The 25843-nt window shown below is 37.2% G+C and overlaps 1 protein-coding gene across 3 annotated transcripts in view; it reads right to left on the bottom strand.

The window, feature by feature from the left end:
* The window catches only part of SBF2 (SET binding factor 2), a 490797-nt gene that overhangs the window by 29211 nt on the left and 435743 nt on the right, over positions 1-25843 (bottom strand). Inside the window, exons 27-34 of one of the 3 annotated variants that reach the window (XM_086678004.1) lie at positions 19920-20116; positions 17426-17566; positions 16447-16542; positions 9396-9470; positions 7844-8028; positions 4107-4283; positions 1978-2079; positions 1096-1281 (exon numbers count right to left, since the gene is read on the bottom strand). In XM_086678004.1, coding sequence (XP_086534130.1) covers positions 1096-1281; positions 1978-2079; positions 4107-4283; positions 7844-8028; positions 9396-9470; positions 16447-16542; positions 17426-17566; positions 19920-20116 — 1159 coding nt within the window. The remainder of the gene's footprint in view (positions 1-1095; positions 1282-1977; positions 2080-4106; positions 4284-7843; positions 8029-9395; positions 9471-16446; positions 16543-17425; positions 17567-19919; positions 20117-25843) is intronic. The other 2 variants (XM_086678005.1, XM_086678006.1) reach the window with 2 other exon arrangements.

The raw sequence follows: 25843 nt of genomic DNA, 5'->3' as shown, positions 1-25843 counted from the left end.
AACCAAACCAAAACAAAACCCATATACCAACTTGGCCTCTTAAAAACTGAGAATAAACTGACAGTTGATGGGGGGGGGGTGGGAGGAAGGGGAGGGTGGGTGATGGGCATTGAGGAGGGCACCTGTTGGGATGAGCACTGGGTGTTGTATGGAAACCAATTTGACAATAAATTTCAAATTAAGAAAAAATAATAAATGAATACAAACTAAAAAAAAAAAAAAAAAAATAGAAGACTTAGTTCCAGTTTTGGCTCCTAAAAACATTTCCACCTTTCCTTCCAATAGGTACCTGAGGCCAATCATTCCAAGGAAGCTCACTGTTCTGACACATATGTTTGATATGCCAGAACCCATTCATTTTGTGGTGCAGATGAAACAAAGCTGGAAATGTCAGTCCTGCTTTTCCTAGGCCAATTTAGCAAAGCCAGTGCCAGGCAATTCTCAAGCCCAATCCTGATTAAGGCCCCATTAGGGAGTTTATATCTTATGTGCATGAGATGAAGGCAGGAGGGAGCCTAAAGCATTCACACCTCCCCCACTCCCCTGCTCCTGCTGGGTGGGACTGGATTATATACCTGTGTTTCTGTCTGGTCCTTTGATTAGCCCTGAGTAGGTCACTGAGTAGAACCGAGCCAGGGTTCTCAACCTCATAGGCTTGCCTGATTGGGCCCGGATTCTTTCTCTAGGGGTTAGGCTCTACCTTCTATATTCCTAGGCACAAGCTAAAGTCCTCTCAAACTGGGAAGACCATCTGTTGCATTTCAGGCTCTGCCATTACCTAGAGATTTTTGCTGTTCTACCATAGGTCAAACCTTTCTGGACAACAAACCCAAGTTTGCTCCTCTTCTTGGGAGATGATAATTTAGAGTGCTGGCCACTTCACATGGGGGCCAGCCTAATAGCCAACTCAGTTATCCTAATTTCAGAAACCAACTAGTTCTCTTCTTCTCTATTACCAGCAAGCCACTGCTAAGATTTCATCAGGTCCATCAGAGTCATGACATGAGGATACCTGGCACAGCACTGCAATGGCTCAATAAATGCTAGTTCTTTTCTTTCCTTCATATCAAGTCAATTTAAGCTTGCTCTACTTACCTGGTGTACACAGTCTAAGAACTGCAGGAATATGGGAGTAAAACCACTACCCTGACAGTTGAGAGTCAAGCTGCTCCGCTGACTAAATTTATGACCAAAAGAGAGCCACTCTTTTTCGACCAACATCCGGAAGCCTTCAAGTGTCCTATAAAAGGGATCACTGAGTAACTGAACCAAGGATGTCACCTAGGGCACAAGCAGGATGGATACTTCATTACTTTCAGTCCTGAAAAAATTTTGTTAGTAAGACAAGCAAAGTCACCTCAACAGCAAATTTGTTCACTAACTGCTCCACGACAGCCAATCAAATTAATTCTGCAAACTTTCCAGCAAAAACTAAAACTCAGATTCATTTTGGCTACATGTTTTCTTTCAGAAATTATGATTTTAATCTTTAGCTGGCCAGTTTGCTGACTGCAGCCCTCTCCTAGGTTAATTAATAAGGCCAGAGTATCAGTTCAAACCTACATCTACTTTTTGACAGGTATAGATTAATGTTTTACTGTAGTTTATATTTATACTTTTCCTTTTCATGTGGAGTGGGTAAAGGAGGGGCTTATTGAAAGCCAGGGAAAGGGCTGATAAAACTAGGAAGGATGATCCATGTCCTACCCTCTGATCAAGTGCTCCATTTGTATGCTCACATGGTGTATCTCTCATGTGGGAGCCTGATGCCCTGAGCCGGAGCTCCAGGCTATGTTGTGCTGGGAAGCTCAGGACTCAGAGCTTTCTCATGGATACTAGGTGTTTTTAACACAGGACTTTCTCTGTCCATAATTACATTAGTCATTATACAAAAGATTCATCTGCAGAACTTAAAAACAACTGAATTTTGATACAAATATAAAACTAAGTATCTGAAAATATGTTTTAAGAGTTTACTTGTGCAGTGATGTCCCAGCCTTCCTCCAAACAGACCAAAACTGAGGAACCATTCTCAAGTACTTCTGATATAACCACAGCCAGCTGCATTATCCTGTGAAGCTAAGAGATAAGAAAGGAGGCCACAATTAGACCAGGCACTTTCTGAGCACCAAGAACACACAGACTCATTATCAACCTTAGATAACAAAAACAAGTTAGGGATAAAGTATTTGGACAAAAGAACCATGTAAGTTTTAAATGCTTTAAGTTCTTTGTCAAAATCAAGATGAAACAATGACATAATTTAAAAGCAGACACATTTAAAAATAATGTGTTCAAATGATATATCATGAAATAAACTGACCTTACATGATCTCCTCAAAGTAGAAGAGTTATATAATTCCATAGAGTGGAAAAGAGAGATTCTATAAGTGGCCCTACCAAAACAGTTACTGGATGTAAAATTTGTTTTTCTATGATGTAGTCAGTTCTATTTCAGATACTCTTAATTTTTCTGCAATTAGATAGTGAGGATGGTTGCACAACTCTGTGAATATACTAAAAAGCACTGAACTGTACACTTTACAGGGTTGAATTTTATGATAAACGAATTTTGTATTTTAAGAAAGACACTCTTGTTTGTACTGTGTATTAAATGGGAAGAAGACTCAGATTTGTGCTCAGCTTTTTAAGCCAAGCCAACTGACTCAAAGTCCCTAATGAACAATTATGCTGTGAATAGAGCATAGAGATTCAAAACCAAATGTATATTGTAGTTTAAAACTATATTTTAAGTATCACTTGATGCAATTTGTAGATGAATCCAACTTTCAACTAACACAAAACAAAATTAACTGCCCCATATTTTAAACAGAGCTAGGCTATTTTAAACCCAGGAACAAGGCACATGTCCTCTCCAGCAATGGGAAGCTCCTCACTGTTCCTGTAACATAGCCTGAATTCTCTTGGGCTTAGCATTTGCTCTAAGTTAACTTTTAAAATGCCAATATCCCAAGTGGGGCAGTATTTTCCACTGTTTTTAGTCACGAACTTCTGGTATGAATCTACTTTGGAGTAAGAAGCAGAACAAAGAATGTACCAGAAGCACAGATAGATAGGTTGAGTGGTAGGAAGTTTGGGGCTGGTGCTCATAGCTTAGGGACAGAAGGGAGTTTTGATCAGCTCCTTCCATGAGTACTGAAAGTATCTAGATTTATAGCTAATTGTATATATGGCTTTTTTTTTTTTTAATAGTTTAAGTATCTTGAGAATAGTCACTGCCCTGGGTACTCCCATCATTTCTTGGCTTATGGAAAACAACTCTTTTTCCTCCCTAAGAGAGGCAGGAGGCTTGGAGGCAGATGGGAACAGAGATCAGAGGGGCTGGGAACTCCTACAGGGGGCAAAGGAATAATGGGTATAGCATCAATGGTTTAAAAACAAGGCTGAAGGGTATATTGCAGAGATGCTTTGGCCAAATGTCTGCGTCAGTGTCTAAAACATGCATGTCATAAATACCTTTCTTATGTGGTTTGGAAGAAATGTGGGTTATGTGTGCTGGGATACCTATTTCTCCTTAATTTCTCAGTAAGAGTTTAATTAAAAACATCCCAAGTTTGACTTAGCTGAAGAAGGGATATGTGTTTTTTTTCCTAAACTTTAAGTAGGCTTTGGGGCATCCAATATGACTCTGGTGGATGGTTTGAGGGTGAATCTAAAATCTACAGACAAGGAAAAGGCAGAGACACATGGAAGGTGAGAAAGTAAGAGGGAAAGGCTCTTGGAATCATCTAGAAATCAAATTGTGTCCCTGGATCCTTACTCTGCTGACAAAAGAGCAGAAGTCCTATAAATATTTGATTAAATTTGCTGCATATCAAAAAGTTTCCATCTAACAATAAAGATCTCCTCCTTAGCATCCTGTGAAGATTAAGTTTTCAATTAGAAGAGATTGAAAACCCAGGGATGAAGAATTCTATCCCCTCATCTTCTATATCCTGGAACTGAAAAACCTTTATGGAGTGTGTACAATAAGGAGAGAATGTCAGGTAATAGGGGAACACAATACTTTTTTCTCAAATACCAATTCTGTATATCCACTTGAACCTCTTGCCTTGAGTTATAAGACACACTGCTCTAGACATTACCTGTGGGAACCACTCAGAATCTCCCAGGGCTTTCAGGAAGGTCACTTCTGAGTCAGTAGGGATGGTGCTTGGAACACAAGCCCTCATCAATTTTTTAAAACTGGCTTTTACTTGTCGGATGTCATGAAATTCAACAGGAACAAACTCACAATTTAAAGCAAATTCTAACTTGAAGTTCTGTGGGTGAAGATGCATAGAATTAGGCATATGAAGTGCTATAGGTAAAAGAGCACTGTTTTTAATGTCAATACTTGATGATGTACAGTTAGTTGAGGCCAAGTTGCTATAGAGGTTGCAGAGGTCAAGAAAGTCAATCCTGTGGCTAATGTGTCAGTGTTACTGGAAAGAGCCATTCAGTAAGGTCTTGTGGTTTGACTTGGCTTGCTGTCATTCTGAGAATTTGGAGAGACTACTGGTAGGCTGGAACCTGCTGGAACTTATAACACCAAATATAAGCCAATTATAAGGCCATGAACCTGGAGTCTAAAGAGGAACCAATGACACGTGGACAGCATGATTAATCCAAAACTAAGTCTTCCAAGATATACACTGTAATGAAAAGGTAATATACTGTTGAGGTTTCAGAACTCTACAAATTAAAGTTTGTGGACATACACATATTTGTTTCTTATTATGTAAGTAAAACATAGTCATTGTAAAAGTGAAAAAAAGTAGAGATAAACATTGAGAAGGCAATAAAAATCATCATCTCACTGCCCTAACACTATTAACATTGTAGTACTCTTTTAAAGTGAATATACAAAATTTTATATGTAGTAAAATCTGAAAGGCTTTCTGACTTTTAGCTTTGGAACAATATTTTTTTTCACACAATATGACACATGTATCAATATATATTTATTTGAATACTTTTATCATTTATATCTTTAATCCATATGGAATTTATTCCATGTGTGGTTGCATTTGTAATTTATAAATGCTAAATTGATGGCCCTTTGATCTATTTTGTTTTGGTAATCTTGTTGCTTAGTTCTGAGGATTTAAAAACTCTCAAACTTCTCATGCCAAAAAATGAGTTAGTTTTCTCAGACTCTTTGCACTTTCTTCACATTCTGCCCAAATAACTCTATTGTATTATTTTTCTTATTTTTTAATGTTTATTTATCTTAGAGAGAGAGAGTGATTTTCTATTAGTTTTTTTAAAAACTTATAATAGATAGTTTACTTTCCAGGAGAACCAGGTTCCTTTCAATTTCTCAACTATACATGAGGTAGGTATGCTTATCTTATAAACAAGAAACTATCAACCATAGTGTTGACACACATTAGGTCACAATGAACTTGTTACTAAGTATAAGGTATTAAAGTATATAAACTGAAAAAGGTAAATAAGGGCAATTCAAGTTTATTTAGAATAAGCCACTCTCTACTTCCTTGCGTTTCTATATGTCTCCTTTGTGGGGAGAAGAAAGTATCAGGTTGCAACTAGACGGCACTAGGCTATCCAGAATGTGGCACATGTCAGACAGGTAAGGACTACACTCTATAGATACAATTCAATAAATAAAAAGAAAAACTTGAATGGAATATACAAAAATCCTAATTACTACTGTGCCAGGATGGTAGAATTATGTATATATGTATGTATGCATATATATATTAAAGTTTATTTATTTTGAGAGAGAGAGAGAGAGCAAGTGGAGGAGGGACAGAGAGGGAAATAGAGGATCTGAATCAGGCTCCATGCTGACAGCAGAGAGCCCGAAGCGGGGCTCGAACTCACAAACTATAAGATCATGATGCTTAACCAGCTAAGCCATCCAGGTGCCCCAGTGGAATCGTTTTTAAAATATAATACTTTACTGATAAAAGAAAGAGAGAAAAGGAGACAGACAAATAGAATGATAGCAAGAAAGAAAGAGAGAAAGTAAATAAAGGCATGAAGGCAGAAAGAAAGAAAAAGAAAGAAGGAAGGAGGAAGATGGGTGGCGTGTAGGGGGAGGGAAGGGAGGAAGGGAGAAAAAGGAGCATGAGTCCCAAGGACTCAGTCTTTCTTACTCATATATACATGATCATACAGCTAAACTGAGGACTGATGTGCAAAGGCAATGGCAGAGGTGAGAACTGAGGAGACAAACCTTGGAAAGTGATTCAGGTCATGAATAAGTGCTGTGCTGAAGTGTGGAAAGTCTGTGCTCTGGGAAAGACACTGGTGCCAAAGAGGCTGTACAGGCAACCCTGGATTACTGTTGAAAAGTGTTCCAACTATTTTCTGGATATAAAGTTATCTGCTGTATCAGAAGACACATGTGCATACTTAACAATTGAGCACTATACCCAGCAGTTTCATGCCCTCTCCCCTAAAGGTTGTGACTAAGTGATTGCAGCAGTCCTGGCAGTGGGAGGGGAGCTAGCAAAGCCAGCTTGCCATAGAAGAGATGACGCAGTCATTGGCATCTTGAAAACCGAGCATGTGGGATCCTGCTCACAGCCTCTGCTCCACAGTTCAACTGAAGGTCTGTCTCTATTGCCCAGTGCTGACTGGAGCACTGGGCTAAACTTTGAGGGGATTTCTGAATTAACAAATACTTTTATTTCCCACAAACCTATCAGTAGTAATGAAATCTATTTTGTAATGTGTGAATTGCAAAAACAAACCCAAGGAAGTGCTGCTTTTAGAGGTAGAGACTATCTTTACAATTTATAGGACCTGAGCATAGTGAAGCTCTGTAGCACAATCACTTAAAAGTAAGATAGGGGCGCCTGGGTAGCTCAGTCGGTTGAGCATCCGACTTCAGCTCAGGTCACGATCTCACGATCCGGGAGTTTGAGCCCCGCGTCGGGCTCTGGGCTGATGGCTCAGAGCCTGGAGCCTGCTTCCGATTCTGTGTCTCCCTCTCTCTCTGCCCCTCCCCCGTTCATGCTCTGTCTCTCTCTGTCTCAAAAATAAATACACGTTAAAAAAAAAAAAATTAAAAAAAAAAAAGTAAGAAAAGGGGCGCCTGGGCGGCTCAGTCAGTTAAGTGTCTGAGTCTTCATTTTGGCTCAGGTCATTATTTCACGGTTCGTGAGGTTGGACTCTAGGCTGACAGTGCAGAGCCTGCTTGGGATTCTCTCTCTCTCTCTCTCTCTCTCTCTCTCTCTCTCTGTCCCTCCCCTGCTCTCCCTCTCTCTCTCAAAATAAATAAAAATTTAAAAAACCAAAGTAAGAATAAAGTTGATTAGGGCTTCTAATATTTTGAAATTTCTGACATGTCTTAGGACATGTGTGTCTAACCTTGCAAAGTTAAAAAAAAATTAACTTAGAAAACAATCTTGGCCTTCCCTTGTCTCCATATGCAGGGCCACAGCTTTCTTTTGTTCACTTTTCTACCTTCCTGTAGCTTTCTTTATCAATAGGGATCTATTTTGCCAGGGGCACAGATTTCTATGGAAGCTGAACAAGACAATGGAAAAACACAGCCCGAATAAGCCTTATTTCTTTTTTGTATGTACACTTCCTAAGATTCCTGATGTTTATGCTGATTTTTTCGTGATTATGTGTAAGTATATTTTCGCGGCTAATAAATATGCAGATATGCATATGTATCTTGATATAAGTATATGCAGATATACATACATATGTATGAGCTAAAATTTTTTTTGAGATTGATTATTAACTCCAGATTAAGATTCTATGCTGTAAAATGAAATTTCTAGGAAAGCTGTTTGAGATAAGTTTTATAGACTGCCTTTGTGTATCCATAAAGTTTCTAAGTGAGAAAAAGAAATCTTACCCTTAGTTGCGACTTTTCACCAAATATATAAAGGGCCGTTTGGCGTTTCAAGAGCTGGTTTTGCAGGTAGGTGCTGTTACTAAAGGAGGCCGAGTGGTCCCTGCCTGCCAGCCGGGCGCCAACATCAATGAAAGATGTTGGAGAGCTGATGAGGCGAGTGCTAGAGCGAAGACTTGCCCAAACACCTTCACAAAAGCCAAAATAATGGAGTGAGATAACCTGATGTGGGAATGCCACTGAATAGGGAAAAAGATGTATGCTCTGTAGGGACAATTTTAGAGGTAATAGCAAGTTAATTCACCTAAGTAATCATGGATCATATCGGTTATTTGTTGTTTACTTTTGCAAATATAAGCATTATTCAATACAGCATTTCCAAATCACACAATCTTAGGGTTGGAGGGAGCTAACAAGTCACCCAAGTCAATCCCATTTTTTGTATTTTGATGTAAAGTCAGTATTTATAAGTAAATGCTGAGATCACAAATAGAAAGAGTGCACGGACACTGGGAAACAAAAAATGCGGGCAGAAGGCAACAATGTGAAAACATGGAGTGACTCAGTTTCTCAGGGTTTCATGAAAGAAGTAAGGAACACTCTTCTGCTTTAGTCAGTCAATGCAACAAGGAATCTAGATTAAGTAATAAATTAGAACTTTACTATACCTACTAAAATCTAATAAATTAGAACTTTACTATACCTACTATACACACCTAGAATATTTGTGTGTCATGCCCAAATGACATAATTTTAAATTAGTAAAGATAGATTCTAGTCTTTTTGTCCCAGTATCCGTGAAAAATAGAAGTTATAAATTTAGTAATGCGCATTTCACTGATATGTAGGAGCCTTTATTTAAAATTTACAGTCAAAAGCAGATGTCTTCTAAGGGAAAGGCCAAAGCTAAGTTACTAGAAGAATCTCATGTTATAAATGGACCTTAATTATATTAATTAGAAAAATTGCATTTCTACTAAATATTCAATATTCAAACACAAAGGCAAATATTAAGCCTCAAACTTGACCAGCACTGTAGTACCTTCAAAATAACAGAGCCCCTTATAAATGCCCATAGACTACGGCGCTCATGCTGGTGATAGGGTCATTGGGGTATAGGACACTATCACTGCATGTCTATAGTGGGGTTCCTTCTCTAGACTTAGAAAGACTCTTTGAGAAGCTTTAATATTTGCCAAATCAAGTCATGTTTCTAGGGGACTGAAAGTCACCATAATAATGCCTGTCTCATCTGCTTCTTTCTTTATAAGCATTTATAGGGGCAGGAGACCAGTTCCCAAGAAAAGGTTTTGTTTAATGGATTTGTTTTTCAGATATTAGCTTAACATGAATGAATCTTTCTATATAACTTATAAGCTTGTCTTAGATATTATGGCAAGTGTTTATAAATGGAATCACAGAGCAAATTCAGAATGTGGATAAAAATAAAGGACATAATTTGACAAACAAATGTGAAAAAGGTTACTTGTAACAAATATGCTTCCAGATGAAGATGGTTCAAAAGAGTGACACATTAGGACAGATAATACAGTACCTTGATTATGGATTCTTCCCTTAGTTGAAGATTTGGGGTTTGACTGAATAAAACATTTATCTCTGTACCCATGCACTGGTAAGTAAGATTAAAGACAGAAGGAGGAATGAAATGTAGATAGCAGCAAACATCAGAGCAAATTGAGTAAGAGAAGAATAGGTTATTTAATTTTTGAACTTGAGTTAACATGGGGGAAAATGTAAATATAATAAAAGTAGAAACTGCAATTAACAAATAAAAAGCTGCACAGTCACACAAAATAGATGAACTGAGCGCCTGTTAAATGAAATTTCAGCACCTGATTATAAGTATTATAAGCACAATGAAATGGACAGCACAGCAGAGCGCCACTAACAAATTATACCAAATGGAACACGCTTTTGAAGATTGTCATTTGGCAAGAAACAAATTTATATAATAAAATTAAGGAATTTAGAAGGGGGTAAATGTTAGGAATGCATTGGCCCTAGTATTTAAGGAGGCTGATTTATTGGCAAATGCTATGTGTTGTACAACACGTTTGTTCTTTGAGCAAGGTTATCACATCAGGAATGAAGCTCCAGTAACCATTTGGAATAACTAAGGGCATATTTTTGCAGTAAAGCATCAAGCATTGCCACACTATCTTCTTTTTTTCTTGTCATTTTGAAATTACATTTATTTTTAATACAGTTATGAGAAACAAAAATTCAGATCCTGTGACAATACCTAATGCCACTAAAAAATACAGCTTGTGATGACTGAAGTCACGGCTCCTCCTAAAATCCCTACTTGCACCAAAATGATAGGCAGTATTAGAGATAACACTTTTGTAATTTGAGTAATATTGTTTTTTCCCGACAGAAAAAAAGTGCTTCGTGAGTAAGGCAAACTTAGCCTGGTAGTAACAAAAGCGATGAACAGTGGGTTACAGTTAATGACATTATTTCCTGAGCAAAGGAACTGCTCAAGTCAATTAAGGAAAATGACTCTGTATTTATTCAGGATTGAAAACTTTAACAACAGTATTATTAAGCTATATATTGCAAAGCTGCATATGACATAATTTGATAACAGAAAAATCATTAGCAGCGTTACTTCATTTCTGTCTCACTTCTCTGGAAGCAGAAAATGAAGGGCAATAATGGCTTTAGTGGCCAAAGGAATTCAGAAAGCTAAGGGTTGTGAAGGTGCTGGCTGACTGCACACAGGGAATTCTATTGCAAGACAGAACAAAGACCATGGGACAACATGGTAAAAGCACAAGGCTTCCTGTGTGCTGCCCACCTGCTCTCCTTTCTGCTAAGGTTTTGAGCTTCCCGATTGGAATATGGGACACTAAATACTTATAGTGAAGTTTTAGTGGTTGGTTCCTGATTGTGAGATACTGTTCCCTGAACATATACCACTTTTACATGTTAGTCTCTCTACCTGGAACTACTTTTCACATTTCTTTACCTGACAAACTCCTTACCCCTTAAGATCCAGGAACAATGTGAATTCCTAGGAAGTGCATTCTTCACTGTCCCCAGACTTGTAGAGAGCTCTACTTGAACTGTGATCACATTGCATTGTGATTATTATTAGCACATTTTATTCTACTAGATTTTGCGATCCAAAGGGTAGGGCCCTAATCATATTTATTCTTGTATCCATGCTGAAAGCCTAATTTATAGGTATTAAACACATTTGTTGATTATTTTCTTTTTGAAAATTGATACATTATGAGCTGTTGTGGTCCTTCTAGTATATCTTCAACTCTGATTATCTGCCCTGATTATTTGCTCTGATTAATAATATAATTATTATTATAGAGGCTCATTAATGAAAAACTGCCAAGTATTTATCACATAGCAGAAAATCAGCAATAAGAAAATGGGCTGTATGGACATGGGGCCAGCAGAGGGCTTTGAGAACTGTAATCCAATGGGGCATTATGCTAGTGCTTTGGTGGTAAGGTCTACTTAGTTTCCTGAGTGTTTCCTAGGTGTCAAATACTTGTTCTGACCATGTACTACTGGCTTGGAGTCAGGTTTTTTCCCAAGCTGTAGGGTCCCCCTTAATGGTTTTAGTGATCACTTTACTAGATCAAGTTGGTATTTTCAAAAAAGTGAGATTAGAATTTGAAAATACTATGTGCACTGCATGTGGTATAGATACTGTTTCATGAAACTTTTGTTTTAGTATATATACATTTTGCCCTGTGACAGTATTACCTGATATAATACTTATATACTGTAATATAATATAAAATGTATTTTTAACTATGATCATGATCAAAAAAGTTTGTTAGTTTTTGGCCTAGACCTAGAGCATATTTACCTTCTATCTTCTTGCACTAGGCCTATGTAGAGCAACCTGGCTTAAGGCAATTTAAATGCAAATGTAGACTTTTCTCCTATTTCAGTAGAGTATTAGGCAAGTATAACTAATAACAACAACAATCATGGAACTAACGTTTACTGAGTTCCTATTATGAACCAGTTACTAAGCTAAGTGCTTTACAGATATTTCATTTATTCCTCATACTCTAAAGCTAATACTATTTATTATCTGCACTTTACAGATGAGGACCCTGAGCATTAAGAGGTTTCCTAAATTGCTTAATACCACACATTAAGTGGTAGTGCTATAGTTTGAATTTGAATGTAAGTGTTTTGTCATGTAAGGAACCAAGTGGCTCTGGGGCTGTCCAGCAGGGGCTGGCTGAGGGGATTGCTTCAGGGAAGAAGTGGTGCAGTTCACCCCACTGATGGGAATGCACTGGTGTTCAAAGCACGAGTGTTTCCTGAGCACTGGTATTGTTCCTTCTACTCTGTTCAGGCCAAGGAGGGGAGGAAAGATGCTTGGGTGGGATGTGGGGATGGGTACTGAATTTATCCATGTGTATGAGGTACAAGCTATATTCAGTGAATGCTGTATTGAAATGGACTGAACCAATCCCAGTACCAGTTATGCTGTTATTTGCTACGTGATCTTGGCCAAGTCACTTCATTTCTCAGAGCCTCTTAAAACACATATCCTAGAGATTATTACAAGGATAAAATATTACATGTAGAGAAACTGAAGGGCCACAGAAATGTAAAAGATGGAAAATTAAAAGGCTGCCTCCATGTGGCTACTTCTCAAATATACTGAGCTGCTATACTTTTGTTTTTAAGAGGCAGTAGTATTGATTTCCTCATGACATTTTTGTAGTCAACAAAATAATTTATCCAAGTTGTAAGTATATGTATTTTTCCCCATGGGCCTCAAAAATGATTTTAATTCTAAATGAAAAGCAATGTGTTCTATTCACATCCTCACTTTTCCTTCACTGGTTCTTGTGTAAAAAAGGTTGCTTCCCCTGACTTAGGAACTCATCAACATGCACACAGAATGCAAAGTGGTCACCCTGACTGAGAAAAGGGTAAAGGAGAAGGTAGAAGTCAGTCTGAACTCTGGCTTATCAGCAGAGTGAGAAAGGCATACAGTGAAAATAACCTAAGGAAAAAACCAGTACCTAAGACTCTATCATGATGAAAGGAATGAAAAGGTAGTAAAGATACATAGAAGAGAAAAAGGAGAAGGTTAGGAGGAAAATTTAGAACTAGGAGGCTCTTTCCATACAGGGTGGATGAGGAATTTCTGGAGAAGTGGTGCCTCACTATCTGGAAAAATGAAGAGACTCTCCTTGAGGGTAGGAAAGAGGAAATGAACTATTTGCAGGGTGTGGAAATATCCACACCTAGTCTGGCCCTGGCCTATGTGAGTGTGTGTCTGCCTGTCATGGTCATGTTAACAGGGAATCTTCTAAGACTTCCCAAATTGCTTGCCCAGTCCATTCTTGGTATTTAATGTGAGGAGAAATGACCCTGTTGGAAGAGACAAAGGAAGCAGCTCTAGGGATCAGAGAAGTTGAAGACACCAGGAAACAGCAGTATCTTATCTTCCAGTTAACCACTGGGACCTTGGAAGATCTGGGAGGCTTTGGCATTGAGGAATTAGGAGATGGAATAAAAGAGTAAGATATATGTTTCTGGATCCTAGTTTAGGATACCAGAATGATGAGTATCTGGTTAGGAGCAAAAAACTATCATGAGGAAACGCAGTAAGTTCACAATAATTTTCAGAAGAAAATATTTGGGAAGGGTGTCAGAAATAATAATTATGACCTCATTATGCCCAGAATGGATCAGAAATTAAATGGGAGATTTTGACCCTAAGAGGTAAATACAGCTTTTTAGGTACTTTTGAGAATAGCAAAGAATAAACTCATGATTAGAATGTAACCACAAGTGGGGATCCCCTTGTATAAAAAAGGCTGAGTCTGAGGCCAGTATTAAAAAAGAGAAGATAATGTAGGTGAAACACATTGGTGAATGTCCATGAGCCTTAGGTGCTAACATAGAAGATGAGACCATTTTGCATCTGAAATTTATATTACAAGTCATCTGGCCAAATGGAGGAATAAATAATGTGTCCTTGATGAAGTTGACAAAGGCAAAACTCAAGAGCAGAGCATGGAAAAACTGCTGACATGCCTTGCTGACCATATAAACTTGCAGATGCTAAACAAAGCAATAAGGGGAACTGCAATATTGGGCCAAATTTGGATAGGAGCTCTGGGCAACAGAAATACTAGGCAGGAATCTTAGGAGAAAGTCACTGTACTATCTTTTAGTTCAAATTCACCAAGAAAGAAATGAGAAGAACGAGGCCTATATCTTAAACTTTAAAACAATGGTATTTAAAAAATTCCAAAGAAAGCTATGTAGGACTATAATGGGTTATAAAGTTATAAAGCTATATATGACTGTGTGCCTCCACCCCAATTCATATGTTGAAGTCTTAACGCCCAGCACCTCAGAATGTTGCCTCATTTAGAAATAGGGTTATTGCAGAGGTAATTCATTAAGATGAAGTCATACTGGAGGGCGATGGAACCGTAATTCTATATGATCAGTGTCCTTATATGAAGGGAAAATTTGGAGACAGACACAGAGGGAGAACATCATGAAAAGATGAAGGCTGATACCTGGGTGATGCTTCTACAAACTAAGGAAAGCCACAGATGGCTAGTGAGCTACCAAAAACTAGAGGGGAGGCATGGGACAGATTCTGCCTCATTGTCCTTAGAAGGAACCAACCCTGACAACATCTTGATTTTGAACTTCTAGCTTCCAGAAAATGATGAGACAAATGTTGTTGAAGACAACCAGTTTGTGGCACTTTGTTAAGGTAGCCCTAGAAAACTAATACAGTGACCTTTATTTCACTAATTCACAAGATGAGTGAAAAAGGCTGAAAGCTATTAGGAAATCCTGTAATTATAGAACATTCTGATGAGGTGGGAAAAAAGTATCTAAAGAACCAATATGACTGCTAGGAGATGTGCATAGTAATCTGGTTTTTCAAAAGGGAAAAAAGTGAATTTTGTAAAATAAAGCTTTCCTGTATGTTGATTCTGAACTAAATTCTAGAATGGATACTAGTGAATAATTTGTGATTACTTAGGAAAAAGCACTAATTCTTATAATGAGTCATGGTAAACTAACCATATAATCTTTTGTGATATAATTAATACTTGGAAAGACTGGAAAATACCAAATTAAAGAGATTGGCAGAGATTTAGAAATATGGGTCAGGTGAGGTTGAACTGGTATATATTAACAGATCAATCTCTTTCTTCAGGGAAGCTTCTATATTAGTTTGATGAAGACTTTTGCCCTTAGCTCTGGCTGTTTAATATTTTTAAACAACAAATTACATGACAGCAGAGATCAAACTGATGCATGAGAAGAGGCTTGGGAAAATGTCTAATACAGAGGCAGACAGAATTAGGATCCAAAGTCTAAAACAATAGTCCATGTAAAACAAGATGGAATTTTGTAGGTATAGTATGTAGTACATTTAGGTTCGAAAACCAACCCTCAAGGCTAGTACTGTATATTGTTAAGAACAATAGCACATGGGAAGAGATTTCAAGTGATATTAATCTCAGTGTGGGTCAACCTAATGATGGGGCCATCCTCATATCTGATGTAATCTTAGGCTGCATGAGTTCAAATCCGTGGAGAGTTCACTGAGTGACAAAGATGGTGAGTGGAATGCAACTGTTCCAATTAGGGATATTTGGAGTTAATGGAAGCTCTCAGAGAGAAAAGATCAGATCAGTTTTTAAATCTGAAGGGCTGGCATGTGGGAGATTAAGATTTAGAATTTTCTGACTGTAGAGGGCAGATTATGCAAAGTTACATAGGGGCAGATTTTTCGATCAATATGAGAAAGAATTTTCTAACAAATATAGAGTTGCTTACAAATGCAAGGGACTACTTTTAGGAAGAAATGAGTTTCCCATTACTGATGATGTTCAAGCAGAACTTGGATCATTCACTTGGTAAATTTTCAAGGGGATTCAGCATCGCATAGATGTGAGAGAAAAAACCCAAGATTATATAAATCCATTGTAAAATAGGAAGTTTTACAATCAAGATACTTGCTCTGTAATTACCTCTGAAAAGTAAAAGAATCTCACATAATCTCCAGATACCAAAGTGGACCTCCTTTGGGGCTAGAAGAGCAAATACAGGCCTTTCTCTATTTCCTTATGCCAAAAGCTAAAAAGCCCAGAGGGAAAAAAAGAGTAACCTGGATATCATTCTCTTCTGTTCCCTAAACTAGCATTTCAGAGAACAGGAGTAAAAATTACAGGCATTGGGGAAGCACAACTCTTGGAGTCTGGGATTACTTCTCTCTAGCTGCTTATGCTTCAGTGATCAGCCTTTCTACCCTGCAAACCTGAAGCATTGTGGAGTATTCATGGGGCTGACCACTTAGACACGCTCCCCTCACCTCCCACTGCTTCCAAAATCATCAATAGCTAAGATTTCAGCAATTATTATACATTTTGTCCCATGCAGCTAAACTCATCTGCCACAACACCAGTAACAAATTAGACCATTTATTTCGAAAAGGGTAATTAAGAACAATTTGAACCATAATTAGTTGATTTAGAGTATCACTATCTAGAGTAAAGTTTTCTAATTTTAAGGTTGTATCAGTGCTCAGTTATAAAATCAATCTTACTAACCTCCTCGAGCAAAGCTATTGGATGGGTTTACATCCAAATGTCCTGGCACTACCTGCTTAAGCACAGTGGACATTCTTGAAGTCCTCCTTTCAGTCCCTGAAAGTCAGCCAAAAAGAAGAACAAAAACCATGTCGTTCAGGTTAACATTACTCAAATGACAAAAAGTTATCTTCATGTGTAGCATGTCTAATTGCTGCCAAACATTGTACTTTTTAAGTACCCAAAGCTTTAATAGAGATAACAAGGCACTGTTACTATTTCCTCAGAGATACACACATTTGCAAGATTATAGAGAGTTAGGTTTGGCAAGTGCAATCAGAGAATTTAATGATAAATGAAGCAAGGCATGCATGGTGTTACTTTACAAGAAAAGCCACTTTCTGCTTATGTTGAGCTAATTCAAATAGCTGATTAAGCCAAGGAGACCAACTTTTCAAGTCACATGCTCCTGTGTCTAACACATTAGGGTTACCTCTACATGAACCCTTTGGGGTTCCATCACATGATAACTGAAACAGAATATTAGTACAAGTCTTAATGGCTTCATCCAAATCTAATGAAAACAAACTGTACTACAAATCATAAAAGGTTGCAGAAATTTCAGGAATTTCAAACTTATACATGATGATTTACTACATAAGCATTTAATAATCAGGTGTTCAACTTATACATTCCACTTTGTAATAATACTTTAAAGTCTATGTAAAATAGATTCTAAGAAAAAAGAGATGACTTTATTTATGTTCCCCACTCCTATTATTCTTTTAAAAAGAAAATAATTGAATCTCCACATTTGGTTACTGTTACTAGACATTAACAGTGGTATGTTGATTTTTAGGTAAAAGGAGCTAAAGTTATAGTCCCATAGGGTAAAACTTCAAGGGGTCATACTGAAGGAACAGTATAAATAACTGAAGAGACTAACCCAAGGAATGAAGCTTTCATAGTTGTCAAGAAGAAAAGTATTATCAAATCTTACCTGGAGACAGAGCAAGTGCTGGTCTGACAGTAAGGGTGTTATTGCCACTGAGTTTCTGTTGGACAGAAACTGCATTCAGTAAGGCTTGCAAGTATTTTTCTTGTTCTATGCTACTGGAAGATTCTAAAGAGGAGGTAGGAGCTATAAAAGAAAAAGATAGTGAATAAAACAAACTGTCTCTATGTTAAGACATCTACCTACCTACCTACCTACCTACCTATCTTATTCTTTCTGTGTATCTTCAAATTACCACACCCAAATATAGAAACCAGTCCCATTTACAGCTGTAAACTATTAAATGGCTATCTTCCTATGATACTGGTTTCACCACACCTACTTCTTGCTTGCATCATCATCAGAGATGGCTCTGCCATCCTCCCAGAAAGAGCCTAGGTCTGGAAAACCAGCACAGGGCTGTCCTTCCAAGAATTGGTGTAGTTATCCTGTCCATACCACTGTTTGAGAGCAGAGGATGGAATGGGTTCCCTAGGCATCCCAGAATGGCACCCATACCAGTAGTTTTCTTCTAATTCTGCCACAAAGGCCTAACAGGGCACATGAACTTGTAGGAGTCTGTTGCAGGAAGAGTGGAGGAAGATGGGGAGAAGGTAGCAACAGCCACTGCCAGATTCCCTAGTCCTTCTAAGAGAAGGGCAGAGAGGGAATGCCTCTGTGTATGCACAGAGGGAAACAAATGTGAGAACAATTCTGGGTTGGAGGGAGTCTGAGCTGGTTTGTGTGGAACAAAGAATCACTAAAATTGGCCCAGGCACTTTAAAGAGGCATCATGGGGGACTCATTAGAAAGACAACAGATATCAACAACTTTTTTTACATCCTGAAGAAAAAATTAGCATAATTATACTTTATAAACTTTAAGGTGCCATTATTATATTTTATGAACTCTAAGATGTCATAAATTATAAGATGCACCATTATTTTATGTACTAAGAATTAAAAACTCTTCCATTTAAAGGGTGCCTGGGTGGCTCTGTTGGTGAAGTGTCTGACTTCAGCTCAGGTCATGATCTCACAGTTCATGAGTTTGAGCCCTGCATTGGGCTCTGTGCTGACAACTAGAGAGCCTGGAGTCTGCTTTAGATTCTGTGTCTCCTTCTCTCTCTCTCTCTCTACCCCTCCCCTGCTTGTGCTCTCTGTCTCTCAAAAATAAATAAATAAACTTAAAAACAAAAACAACTCTTCCATTTAAACTATGACAACTCTCTGATCACATCAATTTTAAGATGTATCCCAATTTCAAAGACATTAAAATGTGAGCATATGTGTGAGCTCAAAAATATGGAATACAGCAAATTTATATTAGATTAAAAAATCAGAAACCAGTGAATAAAATAGTTTCAACTTTTTCCAATGAAAAAATTAACATTGTCATCAATGATCAGTGATATATCCATCAATGCTCCCGAAATGATTCCCTCACTTTATGTAACTTACATATGCTGTGTTCTGTTATATCCACTATGTGGCTTGGGAGGATTCCTCAGTGTCAAAATAGTTAAAAACAAATTGCCTTTAATTATACTAGTGCTGAGACTCCAAGACAGGCAGGATAATGATGATGATGATGATGATGATGATGATGATGATGATGATGATGATGATGTTGTGTGTGTGCTGCCCTCAGCTGAATGATCAAAGATATGCTAGCCAACTTTTAACTTTCAGGAGGGAAATGGACGAGAATAAAGAAGAGATGTCAAAAGCACATGGTTCTACCCGCTGAACCACAGAACTTGACTTACCTCATTTCCAAAGAGTTAAGAACACCGCCATCCCTAAATTGGATCTGATATGTTGGTGGTCTATTGTTTAATTTTACTGAACATTTACTATAAGCTAGAAATTATGGGAAAGGTCTGCAAAATATAGCTTCTGACTGACTTCAAGACCTCAGACATAGTACTTAAAAATATCCTCGGAAAAAGAGACAGTAGTACTATCTGCTTTCTTAAGTTGGCCTTCTTCTAGCTTCCTAAAATATTCTTTTCTTGAGAGTTTCTTTTAAGGCAGCATTTTGGTCATTGGTTTGTGGACTTGTTTGTGTGTGTGCATGTTACTTGTAGGAATGAGATAAAATATCTCATATTACATGGGTCAGAGAATCCCTACTTGCCTCTGAAGCTGTTAAATATATTTGGATGCTCCCCAGAAGGAAAGAGTAAGATTAGTATACTCTAGTTTCCATCTGTGGATAGTTTGGTTTGCTGAAATAAAAACAGCCTAGAACAAAAGGCTATTATGATAATTTATATTAAAATACAAATATAGACAGACATATTTAGCAAGATGCCAAATTCAAGGTGGAAACCCACATTGTCAAATAGTACATGTTTCATATTGCACCGTGGAGAAGTCTGTGTGCGAGAGAAGGCCTGATATAAGGGCACAATTGACACTCCCAGATATCACTTCCTTTATTCTCAGGAATTCTCTAAAGTGAAAGGATCACAACTGTGCTGTACAGAGATGCTTACCTGCCTGAGGGGAGTTCTGAGATTTGAAAAGACCAACCACTCCCTTCCCATGGAATCCTCCAGATCGAAGAAGCAGGGTACTGCTTTTTGAATTCTTCCAACATACAACAGGCAGGCGATTGTGTCGATAGCAGCGGGCGACTCTTGGTAAACTACTGTCTTGTACAGCTTGAGGTACAACCAAAAGGCCAGGATAGCTTCAGGGACATGGAAAGGAGAAAAAGAATGAATGGGGTGAGAGAGTGGGAATGGGAGAGAGAAAGGGAAAGAAATGGGGAGAGAGGGAGAGAGAGAATATAAGAACATGAGTATCATAGTATCACAGTAATTTTCTAAGACTCAGAAACATACTGGTTGAGGGGTAAGACATTTATTTTCTTTTATTTATTTTTTAAAATGTATTTATTTATTTATTTATTTATTTATTTATTTATTTATTTATTTATTTATTTATTATCACTTTTGAAAGACAGAGAGAGACACAGCACAAGCAGGGGTGGGGCAGAGAGAGAGGGGGACACAGAATCTGAAGCAGGCTCCAGGCTCTGAGCTGTCAGCACAGAGCCTGATGTGGGGCTCTGCGAGATCATGACCTGCGCTGAAGTCGACGCTTAACCAACTGAGCCACCCAGGTGCTACTGTTTTTAAAGTTTATTTATTTTGAGAGAGACATGGAGAGTGCAAGTGGGGGAGGGGCAGAGACAGAGGGAGAATCTCAAGCAGACGCCACACTGTCAGTACAGAGTCCATGTGGGGCTCAAACTCATGAGACCATGACATCGTGACCTGAGCCAAAATCAAGAGTTGGATGCTTAACTGACTGAGCCACTCAGGTGCCCCAAGACATGTATTTTAAACATGGAACTTAGTTTTAACTCAGTTCTTCAGGGTTTGAGAAAAAAAGCCCTAGATAGTGAAAATAGCTAATTTATCCACTAATCCGTAGTCTCTTTTGAAATAAGCCCCCTTCAATGATACTGCAGGTGGAATAACCTAAGCCTAGAAAATAAAAATTCTGGGGTGCCTGGTTGGCTCAGTCGGGTAAGTGTTGACTTTGGCTCAGGTCGTGATGTCACGGTTCATGAGTTGGAGCCCTGCGTCCGGCTCTCTGCTCTCAGCGCAAAGCCTGCTTCGGATCCTTTGTCTCCTTTTCTCTCTACCCCTACCCCATTCATGTGTTCTCTCTCTCAAAAATAAATAAATTAAAAAATAAAATAAAAATCTTGTGTTGGGCGCCTGGGTGGCTCAGTCGGTTAAGTGTCTGACTCTTGATTTCTGCTCAGGTCATTATCTCATGGTTTGTGAGATCAAGGCCTGAGTCAGGCTCTGCGCTGACAGCACAGAGCCTGCTTTGGATTTTCTGTCTCCCTCTCTGCTCCTTCTCTGCTCTCTCTCTCCCTCTCACAATACATAAACTTAAAGAAAATTAAAAAAAAAAAAAAAAAAAAAGAAAGAAAAATGCTATATAGAATTACTAAAAAGGCCTCTGTTAAACTAATGATTTCCTTTGTTTTACACACTACTTTTTGTCAACTTGAAATATAGATTGTAAGATTAGTGGATTAATAGCAACTTTATGAGGATGACAAGTCAAATTGTCAACTCATTAGTCTGCTGCAGCAACAGCTGAGAATAGAGCACACTAACATTAGTCTGCCTGAGATGGTGAAAGAACTAAAAATCAAAACCAAATGATTTTTGGTTATGAGAACAGTATGTTCAAAGGTCAAAATAAGTTTAAATATTTTATTGACACTACATGTTGATAATTTTTAAGAAAAGATTAGCTCATAAAGTTACAGGATATGACACTGGGAAAATACAAAACAAAGTACTTTGTTTTTTAGAATAGGAAGCACAAGAAGATAGGCAGGTTTCAGAGTCATTTCCTTTAGTTTATTTAGAAATATTACACTAAAGAGATTTCATATTAATAACCTCCCAAAAGGAGGTTATTACTGTGATATTTTCTAAGACTCAGAAACATACTTGTTGAGGGGTAAGACATTTATTTTCTTTTATTTTTTTTTAATTAAAAAAATTATTTATTTATTTTTAAAGTTTATTTTGAGAGAGACAGGGAGAGGCAAGTGGGGGAGGGGCAGAGACAGAGGGAGAATCTCAAGCAGATGCCACACTGTCAGTACAGAGTCCATGTGGGGCTCAAACTCACGAGACCATGACATCATGACCTGAGCCAAAATCAAGAGTTGGATGCTTAACTGACTGAGCCACTCAGGTGCCCCAAGACATGTATTTTAAACATGGAGCTTGAAACACAAATGAATTAACACAAAAAAATCCATATCATTACTACCTGGGTCAATAAATTGACCATTACCAGAATCCAAGAAGATCCCCTGTATCTCTTTCCAATCACTATTTCTCTCTCCTCCTCAAAATTTACCACTGTCCTTGACTGCTAAAAAACTGGATGAGTTTTCTCTGTTTCTGAATTTTAGATAGAAGGAACAAATAAAATTTATTCTTTTGTATCTGGGTTCTTTTAGTCAACATTATGTTTGTGAGATCCATCCATGCTACTGCATATAGCTGTAGTTTATTTTCATTGCGTATAGTATCCCACTATGTGATTACACTATCTCTTCTTCTAATGTTGATTTTGAGTAGTTTATTGTTTTTGACTATGTGAGAAAAATGTTGCCATGAACATTCCTGTAGATGTCTTTTGGGAGCACATATACATTTCTATTGGAAATTCTGGGCAAATAACAGGTTACACATATGGTCCATAGATGTTTAGCAGATACTGCGAGACAGCTTTCCAAAGTTGTTTAACCAATTTACAGTCCCACAAGCAATAAATGAGAGTTCCACTTGCTTGACATTTTTACTAGTACTTTGTATTGTTAATCTTTTAAGTTTTAGCCATTTTTGCAGGTATAAAGTAGTCTCATTGGGACTTTAATTTATATTTGTCTAAAGACTAATAGGTTGAACATCTTTTCAGATATTTATTGGCCACCAGGATGTCTTCTTTTGTGAAGTTCCTGTTTAAGTCCCCTGCCATTTTTTATTGCCTTTTTACTCTTTTAATGTTTCCTGATGTTCTTCTGATATCTACAGAAGGTCTTAATTTATCAGTCTTTTATTTTATGGATAGTGCTTTTCCTGTCCTAAGCAATCTTTTCCTACTTCAAGGTTATGAAGATATTCTTCTATCTTCTAGAAGCTTTATTATTTTCACCTTTTACATGTAGACCCATAGACCAGTGGGAATTGATTTCGGTGTATGATATAAGGCAGGAGTCAAGATTAATTTTTTTTCATATGGATATCCAGCATATTGAAAAAACATCTTTTATTGACTGCTGTTAAGTGCTAGCTTTACCTTAAATCAAGTGTCCATATATGTTGAGCTGTTTTATATTCCCTATTTTGCCCCAATGGTCTGTTTGACTATCCTTGTATCAATCCCATACTATTTTAATTACTGTAGCTTTATAAAAAGTCTAGATATCCTACAGTATTATTCTATAAGACTATCTTGACTATTCCTGACCTTCTGAAGTTTTATATAACTTTATATATTAAAGTTTATATACTCTTTATATATTAAAAGAATCATCTTTTTAATTTCCATAAACATTTTGCTGGAATTTTGATTGGGACTGCACTGAATCTATAGACCAATTTCTGGAAAAATTATAGTTTTAAAGGTTTTTTTTTTTTAATGTTTTTATTTATTTTTTGAAACAGGGAGAAAGCATGAGTTGGGGACAGGCAGAAAGAGAGGGAAACAGGAACCAAAGTAGGCTCCATGCTGCCAGCAGAGAGCCCAATGTGGGCCTCAAACTCATGAACTGTGAGATCATGACCTGAGCCCAAGTTGGATGCTTTGCTGACTGAGCCACCCCAGATGCCCTGAAAAATTACAGTTTTAAAGTACTGAGTATTCAAACCCAAGGACATGAAATATCTATTTATTTATATCCTTAATGGTCCTCAATATTGTTCTGACTGTTCCACATAGAGGTCTTGTATATCTTTCATTAGAGTTATTCCTAAGTAATGCTTTTTAGAGCTACTTTAAGTAGTGTCAGTACCAAAATAACATCATTTAAAATTTCATTTTTTTATTATTTACCTTTGCTATGTATATACTAATTCTTGTATAATAATTTTGTACCAGGGACCTAACTAAATTCATGTATTAATTTTAAAGGTTTATTTGTAGATTCCTTCAGATTTTCTAAGTATACAAGCAAGTTATCTGTGAGTAATGATAGTTTTCCTTCTTTTCAATCTTTATGCCTTTTATTGTTTCTTTTTCTAGTCTTTTGGCACCTTTTAGGACCTCTAGTATGACACTGAGTAGAAGTCGTGATAGTGGGCATCCTTACCTTGTCCTGATCTCAGAGTAGAAGTTTTCAATTACAATTACTTTCAAAAAGTAATTTCTGCTGTAGGATTTTTTAGACACTAGATAAGGAGCTTTCCTTATATTTCTAAGTTGATAAGAATTCTTCTTTTAAAAATCATAAATGTACATTATGTTTTATAAAGTGCTTTTCTGTATATAGTGAATTTATATTTTTCTTTTTTCTTTTTTTTCTTGGAATAAAAAAAATTATCAATTTGGAAATGTTTTTGCCCCATTTTCACAGTTCACTTGTTCTGCAAGTTCTGCACTTGAGTTTGAGATCCTCCCAGAGGCAAATATTCAAGCTTTGCGCACGAATTTCCATAGGAGGAGGGAGGGGTGGGCTTGAGGATCACACGCCCCTACAGTTTCCCTTGCCTCTCTCGCCTAGAGGAATCTTCTGTCTGGCTGTCCCACCACGTACTGTCTCCAGGACCTTCCATCACTGCATGCTTTGGACCAGGCTCACAGTAGCCATTTCTGCTTTGATTCCCCTCCTGTAATGCAACATATTTTTTCTTTTTAATTCTTTTAAGATGGTGAATTATACTGATTGTTTTTCAATTTTCAAGCCAGTTTTGTATTCTTACAATAAACTCCACTTGGTCATAATGAATTGTCATGTGTGATTTTGTAAAAGGCAGTTTTGCATGGTGTATTTGTTCTGTACTCTTACTTTCGACTTTTCTGAATTCTTGTATATTAGATATCTCCCTTTAAAGCAGCATAAAGCTTTAACAAAATTCTGGTAATATTCTTCTTTTAATTGGAACATTTAGTCAATTGATAAGTAGTATAATTACTGATATATTTGAATTTAAATTTACCATCTTACCATTTGCTTTCTATTTGTTCTGTATTTCCATCTGTTCTGTGTTCCCTTTTTTCTCCTTTCTGCCTTCTTTTGGATTATTTTTTATTATTCCATTCCTATCTTCCTAATATATTATTTGAGGGATATATATTATTTTATATCACTATAAACATTTTATTACAAGGGCTCTAATAAGTGGTCTGTTATTTTATTTTGTTTCTGACAGATCAAAATGAGAAATGAGGTCTGTTTTCTCACTGGCAGGCAGGATTTTGATAGCATGCTTCCCAAACAGCAGGACATTACACCTTGACACCACGACTTACACTATCTACAAAAAGAATTTAATTAGAAGGCTAGAGTATCCAGGAAAATTATTGCCTACTCAACAGAATCACAATCTTTCAGTACTTAATGAAAAATTTTTATTTGGCCCAAATCTCAAACTGTATTTCCCACTTGTTTCTCAAGTTTCATAATGGTATTTTTTATTATATATGTTTTTGTTTTTCTGAAAATACTTTTAATTGCCTTAATTTTGAAAAATACTTTTGTTGTGTGTACAACCTAGGTTGATGATTATTTTCTTTAGCTTACTGAAGATTTGATTCCATTGCCTTCTTACTTTGTTGATACTGAAATGTCATTCATCATTGCTATTCCTGTTTTGGTGAACTTTCTCTTTTCTCTGACTGCTTGGTGTCCTCTTCTTAGATGTTCTGCGGG

The sequence above is a fragment of the Puma concolor genome, chromosome D1, assembly GCF_028749965.1.
Source record: "Puma concolor isolate L17-30 chromosome D1, mPumCon1.1.hap2, whole genome shotgun sequence".
NCBI classification, from domain to species: Eukaryota; Metazoa; Chordata; class Mammalia; order Carnivora; family Felidae; genus Puma; species Puma concolor.
This window is presented reverse-complemented; position numbering and strand designations above follow the sequence as displayed.